Source organism: Pristis pectinata, chromosome 2, assembly GCF_009764475.1.
Source record: "Pristis pectinata isolate sPriPec2 chromosome 2, sPriPec2.1.pri, whole genome shotgun sequence".
In the NCBI taxonomy this organism is placed as follows: domain Eukaryota; kingdom Metazoa; phylum Chordata; class Chondrichthyes; order Rhinopristiformes; family Pristidae; genus Pristis; species Pristis pectinata.
Genome location: NC_067406.1, coordinates 141,639,819 through 141,654,731, shown reverse-complemented (window position 1 = coordinate 141,654,731; position 14,913 = coordinate 141,639,819). Strand labels below are relative to the sequence as shown.

At 44.8% G+C, this 14,913-nt stretch overlaps 1 protein-coding gene across 2 annotated transcripts in view; it reads right to left on the bottom strand.

Moving 5' to 3' along the window:
• Positions 1–14,170, bottom strand: part of metap1 (methionyl aminopeptidase 1) — a 34,779-nt gene extending 20,609 nt beyond the window's left edge. Inside the window, exons 1-3 of one of the 2 annotated variants that reach the window (XM_052010279.1) lie at positions 14,039–14,170; positions 3,067–3,118; positions 223–332 (exon numbers count right to left, since the gene is read on the bottom strand). In XM_052010279.1, coding sequence (XP_051866239.1) covers positions 223–332; positions 3,067–3,118; positions 14,039–14,161 — 285 coding nt within the window. In that variant the 5' untranslated portion in view covers positions 14,162–14,170. Of the gene's footprint in view, positions 1–222; positions 333–3,066; positions 3,119–10,993; positions 11,088–14,038 lie in introns of those variants that run through there. The other variant, XM_052010280.1, reaches the window with a different exon arrangement.
• Positions 14,171–14,913: the final 743 nt, after the last annotated feature.

The following is a 14,913-nucleotide window of genomic DNA, read 5'->3' as shown; positions in this document are numbered from 1 at the left end:
TTAAAAGGGAGTTGGACAGATACATGAGTATGAGGGAATGGTAAATTGAGCATAGCTGTTCTTTCTTGCATCCAGCAAATGCACCAAATGCTCTCCTTCCATGTTCCTCCAGTGCTCAAATCCCACAAGTTCATCATCCACTTTAACTTGAGGAGCCAATTATCCAACAAACGTCCCTTTCAGCTCGTTTTATAGAACGAAAGAAGCCAGTAATAGACATACCAATGGGTAGTGCGGCCTCAGTTTCCCTGTGTATCGATATCCAGGCCAGGGATCTGTATTAACTTCACCTTTCTCAGACTTAGAAGATTCTTCTTTAGACTTTTCATTTTCTAAAGTGAAAAACAGGTTACAATTTAGTGACTGACCTGCTGCAATTCCTGCAACACAGTATTTGAGAATAATTTTCTATGTTAATTTTCTTCGTTAGTTAATTAAAGTAGTAATTTCAACTGCAAGATTACTTTTTTTTAAAAAGAAACAAGTATCAGCCATTACACTTTTCCCATAACTTCTAAAGGCACTGATGCTTAATCTGGCACTGTTGCTAAGATAAGGAAAAGAAAGCTTGCTTTTGTTGCTCACTAAATATCTGCATCATAAATTAGAGTAGCAAACAAATGCTGCACATGCTAAGTTTGGTTCTATGACAGAAGGGACAACTAATTGGAATGAAAGGAGGCGATCCTGCTGATAAGATCACAAGCTTTGAGAAAATGGAATGTAGTTGAGAAAAATAAATTTAAATCTGCTGAGGAAATGGAACACTTTCCATTTCAGGAAGAGCTGGAAGCATAGAAAATAAAGAAACTTCAAACACATCTCCCAAAAATGTACCTCAGGCCCAACCACACTACACTTGGAAACACAAAAGACTGCAGATGCTGGAATCTGGAGCAAAAAATAAACTGCTGGAAGAACCTAGCAGGTCAAGCAGCATTTGTGGAGGCAAAGGGATTGTTGACTTTTTGGTCAAGACCCTGCATTACACTTGGTCCTTGTTACCCACTGATTTGCCCTCTGTGTTCTTGCAAGGTCTGCCCCAGGTCCCATTTCAATTTTTTATGAATAAACACATCTATATACATATATATATGTTGAGGAACCAATCGGTCTGTACAAATACGAATGATCCGTTTCCAGACCACTTGTGTCAAGTGGCTCTTTGCTGTGTGTTCTTCTAATAGAGAGGGTCTTTGTTTACACAGTTACACCGTGTAATTTTAAAACCCAGTACTGCTTGCAAGTATCAATGCATTAAATGGAAGGAGTTTATTACCTAATAACATTCCCTTTTATGTATTTAAATATTTTTATGTGCTTATTAATGCATGATAATGTCTTTAGAACATTATAAAGGATATTTATTTTTTAGATGGGGGTATTGGATACAAAGGAGAGTGTTTAGTGGCAAATGTGTTTTCTGTTATCCGTGGGAAGTCTGTGCCCCTATCCCATGAACATAACAAAGACTTAGTGTGTTGCATTTTCAATTGCACCACCGTGACAATTTTCCTATTTGCCACATCAATCATCCACAGACCCTTCTGTGTGTCATTAACGGTGAATTAGAAGCGTATACCTCCAACACAACTGCCTATTAAGAAGTAGACTGACGCTACCCAGACAGGTTTCAAAGAAAGGGTGCCTATCAATGAGCAAGAGGATTACCGAGTTTCTAAAATGCCCAATTGGAATAATTACAACTTTCCTACTGCGTGCCAAACAACAACCTGAATGTTAGATAAAACATACAGTGAAAATTTCTGTTATGTTTCAGCTCTAGCTCAGGGTGTTGCACTTTTACTTTGAAAACAAAAAAGTTGTGGGAAAGCAAAAATCTACAGATGCAGGAAGCCTGAAGTAAAAATAGAAAATGCTGAGAAAGCATGCCAATCCAGCATTGATGAAGAGTGAAAGAGACAGACAGAATTAAACATTCAGTCATTGATCTGGAAATTTACTCTCTCTCTCTCTCATTTTCTCTTCATGGATGCTGTCAAAAAGTTGTGGGTTCACCCGAATCTTGAACACAAAAACTACTCTGCAACAGAGTGCAGAAAAGATTTACGAGGATGTTGAGTTATAGGGAGAGGTTGGCCAGGCTGGGTCTTGACCCCTTGGAGGGTAGGAGAATGAGGGGTGATCTTATCGAAGTGTTTAAAATTATGAAAGGCATTAATAAAGTGGATGGTAACAGTCTTTTCCCCAGGGAAGGGGAGTCCAAAATAAGGGGGGCATAGATTTAGGGTGAGAGGGGAAAGATTTAAAAGGAAGCTAAGGGGCAACTTTTTCACGCAGAGGCTGGCGAGTATATGGAACAAGCTGCCACAAGAAGTGGGTGAGGCAGGTACAATAGTGTCAGTTAAGAAGCACTTGGGCAGGTACATGGAGGGGCGGGGCTTAAAGGGATATGGGCCGAACGCAGGAAATTGGGACTAAATGAGTGGGCACCGTGGTCGGCATGGACTGGTTGGGCCGAAGGGCCTGTATCCATGCTGTAGTGCTCAATGACTCTACAATAACAGAGTGCTGCACTGTTAGGTGCTAGACTTCAGGTATGACGTTAAACAGAGCCCCTGCCCACTGAATCAGCATTTTTAAGTTGGGGAAATCTGCCTTGGACTAATATTTAGTTTTACAACCAGTATCAGTTAAAATTGTTATGCATCTCATTCCTAGTTTGTTTCCTGTATTATAACCACTAGCTGAACTTCCAGAATTGTTTGACTGACTGGCTTGGCATATCCAAAAATCACTTGCTATGCTTTTTTCACGCAACCCCCCCCCCCCCCCAACATCTTTGTTTTTTTTCATTGAAGGCTCATCTACCTCTTTTGCACTCATTTCATTGGTATTCCACAATTATTCAGCTGCAACTTGAGACAAATGGAACCATGCAGATGAAAAAAAGGATAAAAAACTGATATTAAAAGTACAATCGTCAAAGCTTACATGATCTGTGACAGACGTGTTTTCAATTTGACACTGGCACAACAGTCAGACTTGGGCGGCATTATCATCTTACCACGTGTTAGTCGCGGGCGGTCCCTACAAAGTACTTACTGGCTTTCTTATGAAGCAGCTTATGAGTTGACCAACTTCCTTTGAAGCACTCCTGAAAAATTTGACAAATAAAGTCTAATTTAACATAAAGCAGAAGAGGAAAAAATATACAGTCGCAATTTGAAATACAGTGTAAATGTGGTGTTGTCCAGACTAGCAGCTCCTGAGTTTATTACTCACCCTTGACCATTCAGGCAATCAACTTTACAAAGCAAACCTCCAAACATCCAAGTTGATTTTAAACTGGTAAAAGCTGTTTCGGCCATACATTGCCAAACACAAACAATTCCAGGTTAAAATTTTCAAATTTGATGCGAATTTCCACTTAAAATACAGTTCAAATGGCAGTCACATTTGGAAACTATCACCCCTTAATATATACTGGTTGATTTAATCTAATAATTTCTGTTTGGGTTTGTAATCAACATTCTTCAGATAAGAAGGCAGTTTTGCACAGAATTACAGATTATTCTGAGCAAGGTAACTGCTCATTTTTGACATCAATTAATCTTAACAACTGATCACCAAAGAAACATCAGATCAAAGGGGCTATTCATATTTACAAAAATATACTGTGGAAACTGAGCTGCATAAAGTTCTCAAAACTATAACATTTTTAATTGAAATGCTGCTTTAATAAAAGTTAACTTCACTTGACAGCTTTACTACACGAGCAGTAAAGCCTTTAACAGCATCATTAGTTTTGCAAATTAAGCACCTTTTCCTTCCCTGCATGGGGGCACTTAGTTCAAATGTCATCACTGGTATTTCCATGATGTAGTGAACAGGTGCCTTCCATAAATCACTGGGACAGCCACTGCTGAAATCACATCATGCCATAAGATTTTGCAACATTGTACAGTTTATTCACTGATCCCTTGACGAACCAATTACCCCACCAGCATTACCACAATTTACTTGACCCTTGTTTATGCAAGGACTGTGGAGTCATTAATGCTTAGATTTATTAGTATGGGGTGAGGAATTTTGGAAATGAACTTCATTTATTAAGCAGTGGAGATTGATGTCAACAAATGCTTTAATAAACTGCTCAAGAGCTGATCACATTTCCTACAATATTAGCACTGGCAATTGCTCGTCAGATTTATGGTGGCACTGCTAAGTGCTAAATTGCAATATGTGATACTAAAATGGATTCTCAACCTTTGCATAGGGTAAAAAGTGCTTATTTCAGGGGAAGTAATGCTAGGTACAAAGTTCTAAATAGGATGGCATGATGTTTATGCACAATTCTGTCAAAATATTAATTTACAATATTGCACTTATAATTGTTAAGTTGTATTTTGGTTAAAAATAGACTGTGTTTTATTGATCAACCATACATTTCGAAAAACAATTCAGTTCTTGAGAGAATAATTTAGAGGGGACCTCCAATTAACTTTAGCAAACACCGACTCCAAGAAAGTGCAAATTCTACTCTCAGTGTCAGCTGTGGCTCAGTGGCAGCATTCTTGACAGTGAGCCAGAAGGTTGTGGATTCAAGTCTCACTCCTGAAACCAAAGCACAAAAACCAAAGCTAACACTCCAAGTGCTAAGGGCATATTGCACCATCAGAAGTGCTGTATTCAGATAAAACATTTAACTGTGGCCAATATGCTCTCTCAAGTGGACTCCTTGCTAATATTTTGAAGCTGTCTCTGGTCTTGGCCAATATTTATCATATAGTCATACAGCACGGAAACAGTCCCTTCTGCCCAACTTGTCCATGCCGACCAAGATGCCCATCTAAGCTAGTCCCATTTGCCCACGTTTGGCCCATATCCCTATCCATGTCCAAATGTTGTCATTAACCTGCCTCAACCACTTCGTTCCATACACCCACCACCCTCTGCATGAATAGGCTGCCCCTCAGGTCCCTTTTAAATCTTTCCCCTCTCACCGTAAACCTATGCCCCCTAGTTTTTGATTCACTTTCCCTGGGAAAAAGACTGTGCATTCACCTTATCTATGCACCTCATGATTTTATAAACCGCTATAGCCCCTCAGTCTCCTACCCTCCAAGGAATAAAGTCCTAGTCTGCCCAACCTCTCCCTTTAACTCAGGCCTCAAGTCCTGAACATTCTTGTAAATCTTCTTTGCATTCTTTCCAGCTTAATGACATCTTTCCTATAACAGGGTGACCAAATCTGTACACAATACTCCAAGGGCGGCCTCACCAACATCTTGTACAACTGCAACATAACATCCCGATTCCTATACTGGATACCCTGACTGATGAAGGCCGGCGTGCCAAGTGCCTTCTTCACCACCCTACCTGTGACGCCACTTTCAGGGAACTCTAGGTCCCTCTGTTCTACAACACTCCCTCATCAAAATTGAACAAAATAGATTATCTGGTCAATACACAGAACACCTTGTGAGACCTTGCTGTGCACAAAGATGTTGCCCTTTTCTCTAAATTACAACAGTGACTTCAAAGCATTTTGTTGGTTGCAAACTACCTCAAGATGCCACAGGATAATGTGTAAATAAAAGTTCTCTCCAGGTCTTCAAGGTTCTGAGAGCTTTTGAAATAGAGAAAAGCTATTTTCTCTAATAAGTAGTTAATGATTCACAATCTTTGACCAAAGATCCAGAAGGGAATGTTTGTCATTCAGAAAGTTGTCAGGATCACAAACACTTTAGCTTAAAAAGCAGTGGAGTCCGATTCCATCAATAATTTTAAATGAGTGGCAGTTGGCCAGCTACTGTAAAGTACGGGTTACGGACAAAAGGCAATGGTGTGGAACAAAACACAGATGTCCTTTCAAAGAACAACACGTGCCTGACCAATCACCTTGCTTGGTGTGGTGATTTGTGTATGATTTCACCAACATCTCCACAACTGAAGTGAACTGCAATCACAAGCAGGAAGGCAGACTGATGTTCATAACCTTTCACAACCTCAGTATGTACCTTACTGCTTTACAGACAATTAAGTATCAAATAGGAAATGCAGCAGTCAATATTCTCACAGCAAGTTCTTAAAAACAGCAATCCAATAAGGATCAGATGTACTGTTCTAGTAATTCTGAATGAGGGGAAAATATTGTTCAAAATAGCAGGAATAAGCCCTCTGCATGGTCCAGAGGGGCAACAATGGCCTTGGATTAATGCTTCATCCAAAACACAGCACTTTCAAATTTATACTGCTGCATCAGTCTACAATTTTAAGCTCAGATTTACAGATGGAATCTAACACATAACTTCAGTTAGAGGTAACAGTAATATCACTCAATAAGCTGATATTATTTTAATGGAATCCAGACCAGGTATCAGATTTAGAATTGTCCCTCGCCTGAATGACTAGTCCCATTGTTAGTCATTATAGGTAGGCACCCCCACTTTGCCTCCTAAAGGTCAATTAAATGAATAGTACATGCTAAGAATATTCTAATGATCCACTCCCCGTCCTTTTCACTGCATAAATCTGTTTGCCTGATTTACATTCAGCATGGGTGCAAGGTCTGCCATTATCTGAAGTTCTTCCTTACTTTCGTCCTTATATGTGATATCTCTGTATTCAATGGTGCATTATCCTCAAATTGTAAAATTCATTTCAGCATAGCCAAAACAACAACGCACTAACTAACTGGTCTGGCAAGACCTCCAGTACATCAAGAAGTTCAATTTCACAGATCTTGTCTAATCTATATATTCTTACCATTTCTCCCAGAAACCATCTCAAAAATGTCACTTATCAAGTATATTTTAAGAAATATATTATGGGCAACATGGTATGAACATTTTTATTGCTCATCCAGATACTAATGAACAGTACTAATTCAGTTTACTTAATACTGCTTCTGTTGTCTATCAACTCTTTGATTCATACATTACTTACTCTTCCAATGTTAGACTTCAAATCTGTTAATGCTGGGCAATCATTGGCTCCAACGAGAGAATCTAACTATCTTTCCTTGATAATCAAAGGCATTAGCAAAATTGAATCCCACAAGTTTAATATCTAGGGGGAGGAGAACAGTCTCCATTCCCCTAAACCTTTCCAGCATCTACCAGACACAAGCTAGGAGTGTAATGAAATGCTTGCCATTTGTTTCACAAGTGCTTCTCCACCAAAACTCAACACCATCTTGGATAAAACAACACACCTGAATGACATCTGTCTTGAATTTATACTCCCTCTACCACAAGCACATTGTGGCTGCAGTGTGTGCCATCAACAAAATGCAGTGAAACAACATATTTCTCATCAACATCTTCCTACCCCATACTCCACCATGCAGATGTATAGGGAAACAATACAACTTGCAAGTTTCCCACAAAGAAACATATCATTCTGACTTGGAAGTACATCATTGTTCCTTCAGTATCACTGGTTCAAAATCTTGGAATGTCCTACCAAACAACCCACTGAGTGTACCAATGTCATAAAGACTGTAGCAGTTCAAAAAGTTGGTTCACCATCAACCTTTCAAGTACAGCAAGGATAGACTTAAAACGCTGACCATGTCAACAAAGACCACAACCCACAAGAGAAAAAAAATGGTAACCTAAATCTTCCAAAGTCCTAAAATTTATAATAAATGACCAATAATTATTCTTTATGCAAATATCTGCCTAAACCTCAAATTTCATAACCGGTTTGGTTAACAATTATTGCTTGTCAATTAGAAATTTACATCTTTGTAAATAGCACAAAAATAAAAATGTACAGAAAATGGGAGATAAAAGGCAACAACTAGATTCCACATACCACTTACAGCCAAATCTGCCACGTATAATTGGGGCCTTGTGTTAATGAGATAAAATGATCAGTGACAAAATAAAATAAGATGGTAGACAATTCTGACAACTAAAAACTAGCTTACATGTTGAGAATGTTATTGAATGTTCAGCAGTTAAGCAACACCCCAATAAACTACTCCAGTACTGTAAGCTCCCTCGGTGTCTGGCCTCATCACCCTCACATCTAATCAGCACAAGCAGGAGTATTCACATTCTGGATTTCCCTCCTCGAGTCTCTTTGCCTTGCTTTCCTCCTTGAAGGTGATCCTGAAAACTTACCTCTTTGCCCAAGCTCTTCTGCCACAGTCCCAATCTCTGCCTAAGTGACATTAACAAATGGGAAGGACATGGAAGATAGTGAGATCAGAGAGTAGTATGTTGATATTCTAGGGCTTGTTGATATTGAGGAGTCTTTTGAAGAACATTAAGGTGGATATGTCCCTAGAGCCTAATGGGATCTATCCCAGGTTGCTGAGAGAAGCAATAGAGGAAATGGTTGGGACCTTGACTGAAATCTTTGTATCATCTTTAGCCATAGGCGAGGTCCCAGAGGACTGCAGGATAATGTTTTTCCTTTGATTAAGGACAGCAATAGGGAAAAAAAAACAGATAGTTGGGAAATTATTGGAGAAGATTCTTGGGGATAGGATCTACTCTGGAAAAGCATAGACATGTTAGAGATAGTCAGCATGTTAGAGATAGTCTGGAAAAGCATAGACATGTTAGAGATAGTCAGCATGGAATTTTGCTGGGGAGGTATTGCCTTACAAACTTGATTGATTTTTTTTTGAGGAGGTGACAATGATGATTATTGAGGGTATGGCAGTGGAAATTCTTTGAATGGACTTTAGTAAAGCATTCATCAAGGTCGCCCATGGTATGTTGATCTGGAAGATTAAGGCCCATGAGATCCATGAAAACTTGGCAGATTGGATTTAAAATTGGCTTGACCATACAAGACAGAAGGCCGTGGTGGAGGAGCATGATTCTGACTGGAGGTCTGTGACCAATGGTGTTGCGCAGGAATTAGGAACGAAACTGTAGGTGGACTAATTAGTAAGTTTGTAGGCAATACAAAAATTGGCAGAGTTCTGGATAATGAGGAAGGGTGTCATAAAACACAGGATAGAGATCAGTTGGAAATATGGGTGGAGAAATGGCAGATTGAGCTTCATCCGACCAAATGTGAGGTGTTGCACCTTGAAAGGTCAAATGCAAGAGGAATGTTGGCAGTGAATGGCCAGACGCTTAGCAGCATTGATGTACAGAAGGATCTTGGGGTTCAAGTGCAAGGCCCATGAAAGTGGCAACAGAAGTAGATAGAATGGTAAAGGTGGTGTATGGCATACTTGTCAGTCAGGGCATTGAGTATAAAAGTTTGGAAGTCATATTACAGCTATGTAAAACTTTGGTGAGAACACATTTGGCGTACTGTGTGCAGTTCTGGATGCCACATTACAGGAAGGATGTAGAGGCTTTGGAAAGGGTGCAGAAGAGGTTCACTGGAATGTTGCCTGGATTAGACAGTGTTAGTTACAAGAACAAGTTGGACAAACTTGGATTGTTTTCACTGGAGCATCAGAAGCTGAGGGGCCACCTGATAGAAGTATATAAAATTATGAGGGGCATAGATCGGGTAAACAATCAGTCTTTTTCCAGGATGGAAATGTCAAATACTAGAGGGCATAACTTTAATGTGAGAGGGGAAAGTTTAAAGGAGATTCACAAGGTGAGTTTTTTTTAAAACAGAAAGTGGTATGTCCCTGGAACTCACTGCCAGGGGACGAGGTGGAAGCAGATTTAAGAGGCAACGTTTAAGAGGCATTTAGACAGGCCCATGAACAGGGAGGGAATGGAGGGATATCGACCATGAGCAGGGATTAGTTTGGATTGGCATCATGATTGGCAGACATGGTGGGCTGAAGGGCATGTTCCTGTGCTGTACTGTTCTATATTCTTAAATTGGTTTAATAATATTCTTGTGAACTACTTGGTTACTTTCAATTGCATTAAAAATTCAACATAATTGTAAGTACAGAGTTGACTATCCTACATCATTAAAAAGGTCTGATCTTCACCACACCCCCAAAGAAAAGCTCTAGAGTATTAGAAACAATTTTGTTCATGAGGCAAAGAGGGGACACAAATACAAGTAGCCAATAATAAATAAGGGACACAACAAAGACCAAAGTACATATTTGTGGAAGGGAATCAAGATGTAGCCACATGGATTCATACCACATTTAATGTAGTTAGATGTCCCAAGATGCTTCATGGGGTTGTTGGCAAACAAAATATGATACCAAGCCACAAGTCAAGTGACTAAAAGCTTTGTTAATGAAAAGCAGAGTTCAGTGCAGGCAATTCCATGATACAATTTGCACAGGAAATCTGCAACTGAGGATACTCTACATAAACAACAGTGAACAGGGACATTGATATCTTAGCAAATAAAGAGGGAAAATTGTTACTTGTGACCAAAAGGGGCAATAATAAGGACTTTTTTTAAACGGAAATATTTAGTTACAAACAGTGATGTGAAAATAACGTTCAAGTCAATTGCCTCAAGACAAGGTTTTGGCACCTAGGAGTGCAGCCTCTAGGAAATTAATACATTTAAATATTCCAGAAGTAGATCAAGGACAACTAAAAGGAAAGGAAGAAAATACAAGCAATTCCCAAAAGGTAAATGACTTGTATGGCAATCCCTCAGTGGCGAGAATTTGTCAGCACAAAGCAAATGAGAAGGACACTCTTCCAATAGACAGGTGGAGATGATTATTGAGGGAAATGAGACAAGGGTGATTGTGGATTGTGCAGAGGAATGGGAATAAATATTGAGGGGAAAGAGCGGACAGTATATCCCCCAAATCTTTTTTTGAAATATCCTCCTAATACTGTGCCCCAAACAGTCAAAAAAAACAAAGCTAGTATAATAAATGAACAGAACCCACACACTTGTGCTATAAATGTAATCTCTTACCAAGATGATAGCTTATTCCCTGTCAATGTAAAATGAATAATGCACACATCTATTTTTTCACACTTGCAAGTTATTAAATAGCAAAGTTACTCAAACATTTCCCTGTAATCCATTATTAAAGAGAAATGTTTCTTTACTTCGATATCAAACAACATGCATACTCTACATACCTCAATTCCTACACATTACTCACCCACATTACAACACCTCCATCAAGTTCACTGGGGTAACTAAAAATTCAAACTTTTTGAAACAGGAATCAGAAGACAGCACAAGTGTTTGACAATCTGTTCAAGGCAGCACTTTAGTCTGAGAGCTTTGCTGATGTGGGTATAATGCAATTAGAATTTGTAAACAGCTTAAAGTCTGTGTTGTATTATTGATGAGCCAGGCAGCACTGCAACTGACCTTGGTGACTCATTGATGAAATAAATGTCGTTCCGAATTCCTGCTCTTTCTCAGTAAATATCTAATATTATGCAAAGGTTAAGCTAAAGCTCACCAATGAGGAGGCCAGTCAGTTTGGAGGCTGTTCTATCATTCAAACAGATCACAGCATCTGCCAGTATCAGACCTTTTACCTGTCATGGTTCCAAATTCCTAATCCCCTTCTTTAACACAAATCAACCTCAATGTTGAGAGTTTTAATTGACCCATATGCTTACGAGCTATGTAGGGTCAGGAATGATTGGGGAGGCAAGGGGGAGAGTTGATGACAGAGGAAAATATATGAGCAGGGTGGATGTGTGGAGCAGAGTGGAAATGATTGTTGAAGGGGCTGATTGTGACAGCTAGGGAGTTGGAATGAATGTTGAAGAGGAAGCGGGAATTATTTTTACATGCTGGAAAGGTGCATTGAAAATCAAGACCTGGCACAAAATTCACGATACACCAGGCAGCAGAGTTTCTATGCTCTCTTTTACGCTTCCAAGATCTGGACTACCTACATGTCAAAGCACTGTAAAATACCACCAACACTGTCTTCATAAAATCCTCCATATTCACTGGAAGGTGAAGCAATCCAACAACAATGTCCAATCCCTGAAATATTGCCATTATTAAGGCAATAGCTACACTCATTTGCCATCACTTACAAACCCAACGTCAGACTTCCAAAACAGGCACACCATTCCAATTTGTCACAGGATGAAATTACAAGGTGGACAGAGGAAAAGATTCAAAGGTGTGTTCAAAGCCTCCTTGGAAATAAAATGAGCATCCTCACCGACTCTTGAGGGATTCCTGGCCCATGACTCCTCAAAGTGGAGGAGAAGCATTCAGGACGGCACCTACAACCTCTAGTCCAAAATTCTGGAGCACATGAAATCCCTCCATGAATGGCAGAAGGAAGCCCCTCACATCACCAGCCAGCTGCCCCATCTGTGGAAGAGTCTGCAGTTTCCACACTGGCTTCACCAGTCAACTCATAAACCAGTATGGAAGAAGGTCAACCTTGATAATGGGCTACCAGATAAAACTGACTGTGAGGAAGGGGATACATGTGGGATGGAATAGGCAAAATGGGTGGAGGGAGCAGGCAGGAGTGGGTTGGTGTATGGAGGGCAGGCAGAGGATGTACGTAAGTAGATTGGTGAACGACATGGAGTGAGGCTGTAGAGGTAGGCATCTAGGTAGAGTTGCGAGATGGGGTAAAGCTGATCGAAAGAGTTGGCTGAATGTACGAGTCAGGGCAGAAGGTGGCGACAGGTGCGTGAGAGCAGATGCCAGGGTATGGAAAGTTTGGGGAAAGGGAATGTAGGTGCAAGGGTAGGGTATGGAGCAGTGGTGCGGGCAGAGCCGTGTGCCAGGTGAAATTCGGAGGTTTGAGGGTAGGATCCAGATTTCTGAGCAGGGACCAGTGTCTGGGGTCCGGTCCAGGGTCTGAAGGCTGGGTCTGGGGTCTGAGGGTCCCAGGTCCAGTGTCCAGTCTGAGGGCGAAGGTCCCGGGCGGGGGGGCGGGATCCAGGGTCCGGGGCCCCGGGTCGGGGATCCAGGGTCCGGGGCCCCGGGTCGGGGATCCAGGGTCCGGGGCCCCGGGTCGGGGGGGGAGGGGGCGGGATCCAGGGTCCGGGGCCCCGGGTCGGGGGGGGAGGGGGCGGGATCCAGGGTCCGGGGCCCCGGGTCGGGGGGGGAGGGGGCGGGATCCAGGGTCCGGGGCCCCGGGTCGGGGGGGGGAGGGGGCGGGATCCAGGGTCCGGGGCCCCGGGTCGGGGGGGGAGGGGGCGGGATCCAGGGTCCGGGGCCCCGGGTCGGGGGCGGGATCCAGGGTCCGGGGCCCCGGGTCGGGGGGGGAGGGGGCGGGATCCAGGGTCCGGGGCCCCGGGTCGGGGGGGGAGGGGGCGGGATCCAGGGTCCGGGGCCCCGGGTCGGGGGGGGAGGGGGCGGGATCCAGGGTCCGGGGCCCCGGGTCGGGGGGGAGGGGGCGGGATCCAGGGTCCGGGGCCCCGGGTCGGGGGGGAGGGGGCGGGATCCAGGGTCCGGGGCCCCGGGTCGGGGGGGGGAGGGGGCGGGATCCAGGGTCCGGGGCCCCGGGTCGGGGGGGGAGGGGGCGGGATCCAGGGTCCGGGGCCCCGGGTCGGGGGGGAGGGGGCGGGATCCAGGGTCCGGGGCCCCGGGTCGGGGGGGAGGGGGCGGGATCCAGGGTCCGGGGCCCCGGGTCGGGGGGTCGGGGGCGGGATCCAGGGTCCGGGGCCCCGGGTCGGGGGGGGAGGGGGCGGGATCCAGGGTCCGGGGCCCCGGGTCGGGGGGTCGGGGGCGGGATCCAGGGTCCGGGGCCCCGGGTCGGGGGGGAGGGGGCGGGATCCAGGGGCCGGGGCCCCGGGTCGGGGGGGGGGGGGGGCGGGATCCAGGGTCCGGGGCCCCGGGTCGGGGGGGGAGGGGGCGGGATCCAGGGTCCGGGGCCCCGGGTCGGGGGGGAGGGGGCGGGATCCAGGGTCCGGGGCCCCGGGTCGGGGGCGGGATCCAGGGTCCGGGGCCCCGGGTCGGGGGCGGGATCCAGGGTCCGGGGCCCCGGGTCGGGGGAGGGGGCGGGATCCAGGGTCCGGGGCCTCGGGTCGGGGGAGGGGGCGGGATCCAGGGTCCGGGGCCCCGGGTCGGGATCCAGGGTCCGGGGCCCCGGGTGAGGGCGGGGTCTCTGGAGCCCAGTCACCGCCTTCAATGACCATCCCATTCAAAGCTCCCGCACCGAACCCCCAAGCCCCGGCCCCCCTCGGCAGCCGGCGTGGGCCCGGCGGGTTACCTGCGAGCAGAAGAAGGAGCCGTGGATGCCGAGCTTGATGCAGGTGGGACACTGCAGCCGCGCCTCCCGCTCGCAGCGCTCCGTCTCACACACGCGCCTCACAACCTCCCCGTCCGACGCCATGACACCGTCCGAGAGGACGGCGGGAAGGCGGAGGAGCCGGCCTTGGGAGGACCGCCGGGGGGCAGCTGCAAATGCGCCTGCGCACACTCCTGGCCGCCGGCACCACTGGGCGGTGGGTGTGTGTGAGGGGTGGGAAGGGTGTTGGTGTTGGTTTATTATTGTCACTTGTACCGAGGTCCAGTGAAAAACTTGTCTTTCAAACCGATCGTACAGATCAATTCATTACACAGTGCAGTTACATTGAGTTAGTACAGAGTGCATTGAGGTAGTACAGGTAAAACAATAACAGTACAGAGTAAAGTGTCACAGCTACAGAGAAAGTGCAGTGCAATAAGGTGCAAGGTCACAACAAGGTAGATCGTGAGGTCTAGAGTCCATCTCATCGTATAAGGGAACCGTTCAATAGTCTTATCGCAGTGGGGTAGAAGCTGTCCTTAAGTCTGGTGGTACGTGCCCTCAGGCTCCTGTATCTTCTACCCAATGGAAGAGGAGAGAAGAGAGAATGTCCCGGGTGGGTGGGGTCTTTGATCATGCCGGCTGCTTCACCAAGACAGCAAAAGGTAAAGATAGCGTCTAAGGAGGGGAGGCTGGTGTCTGTGATGTGCTGGGCTGCGTCCACAACTCTCTGCAGTGAAAGTAAGTGCATGTTAAGCGTGGTCCGATACAAATTTCCGAGAAAATACAGGGGGATTTTTCAAAATTGAGTTAAAGTAACAGGTGCACAGATACCATTGGCTGAGGGTTGCTCAGCC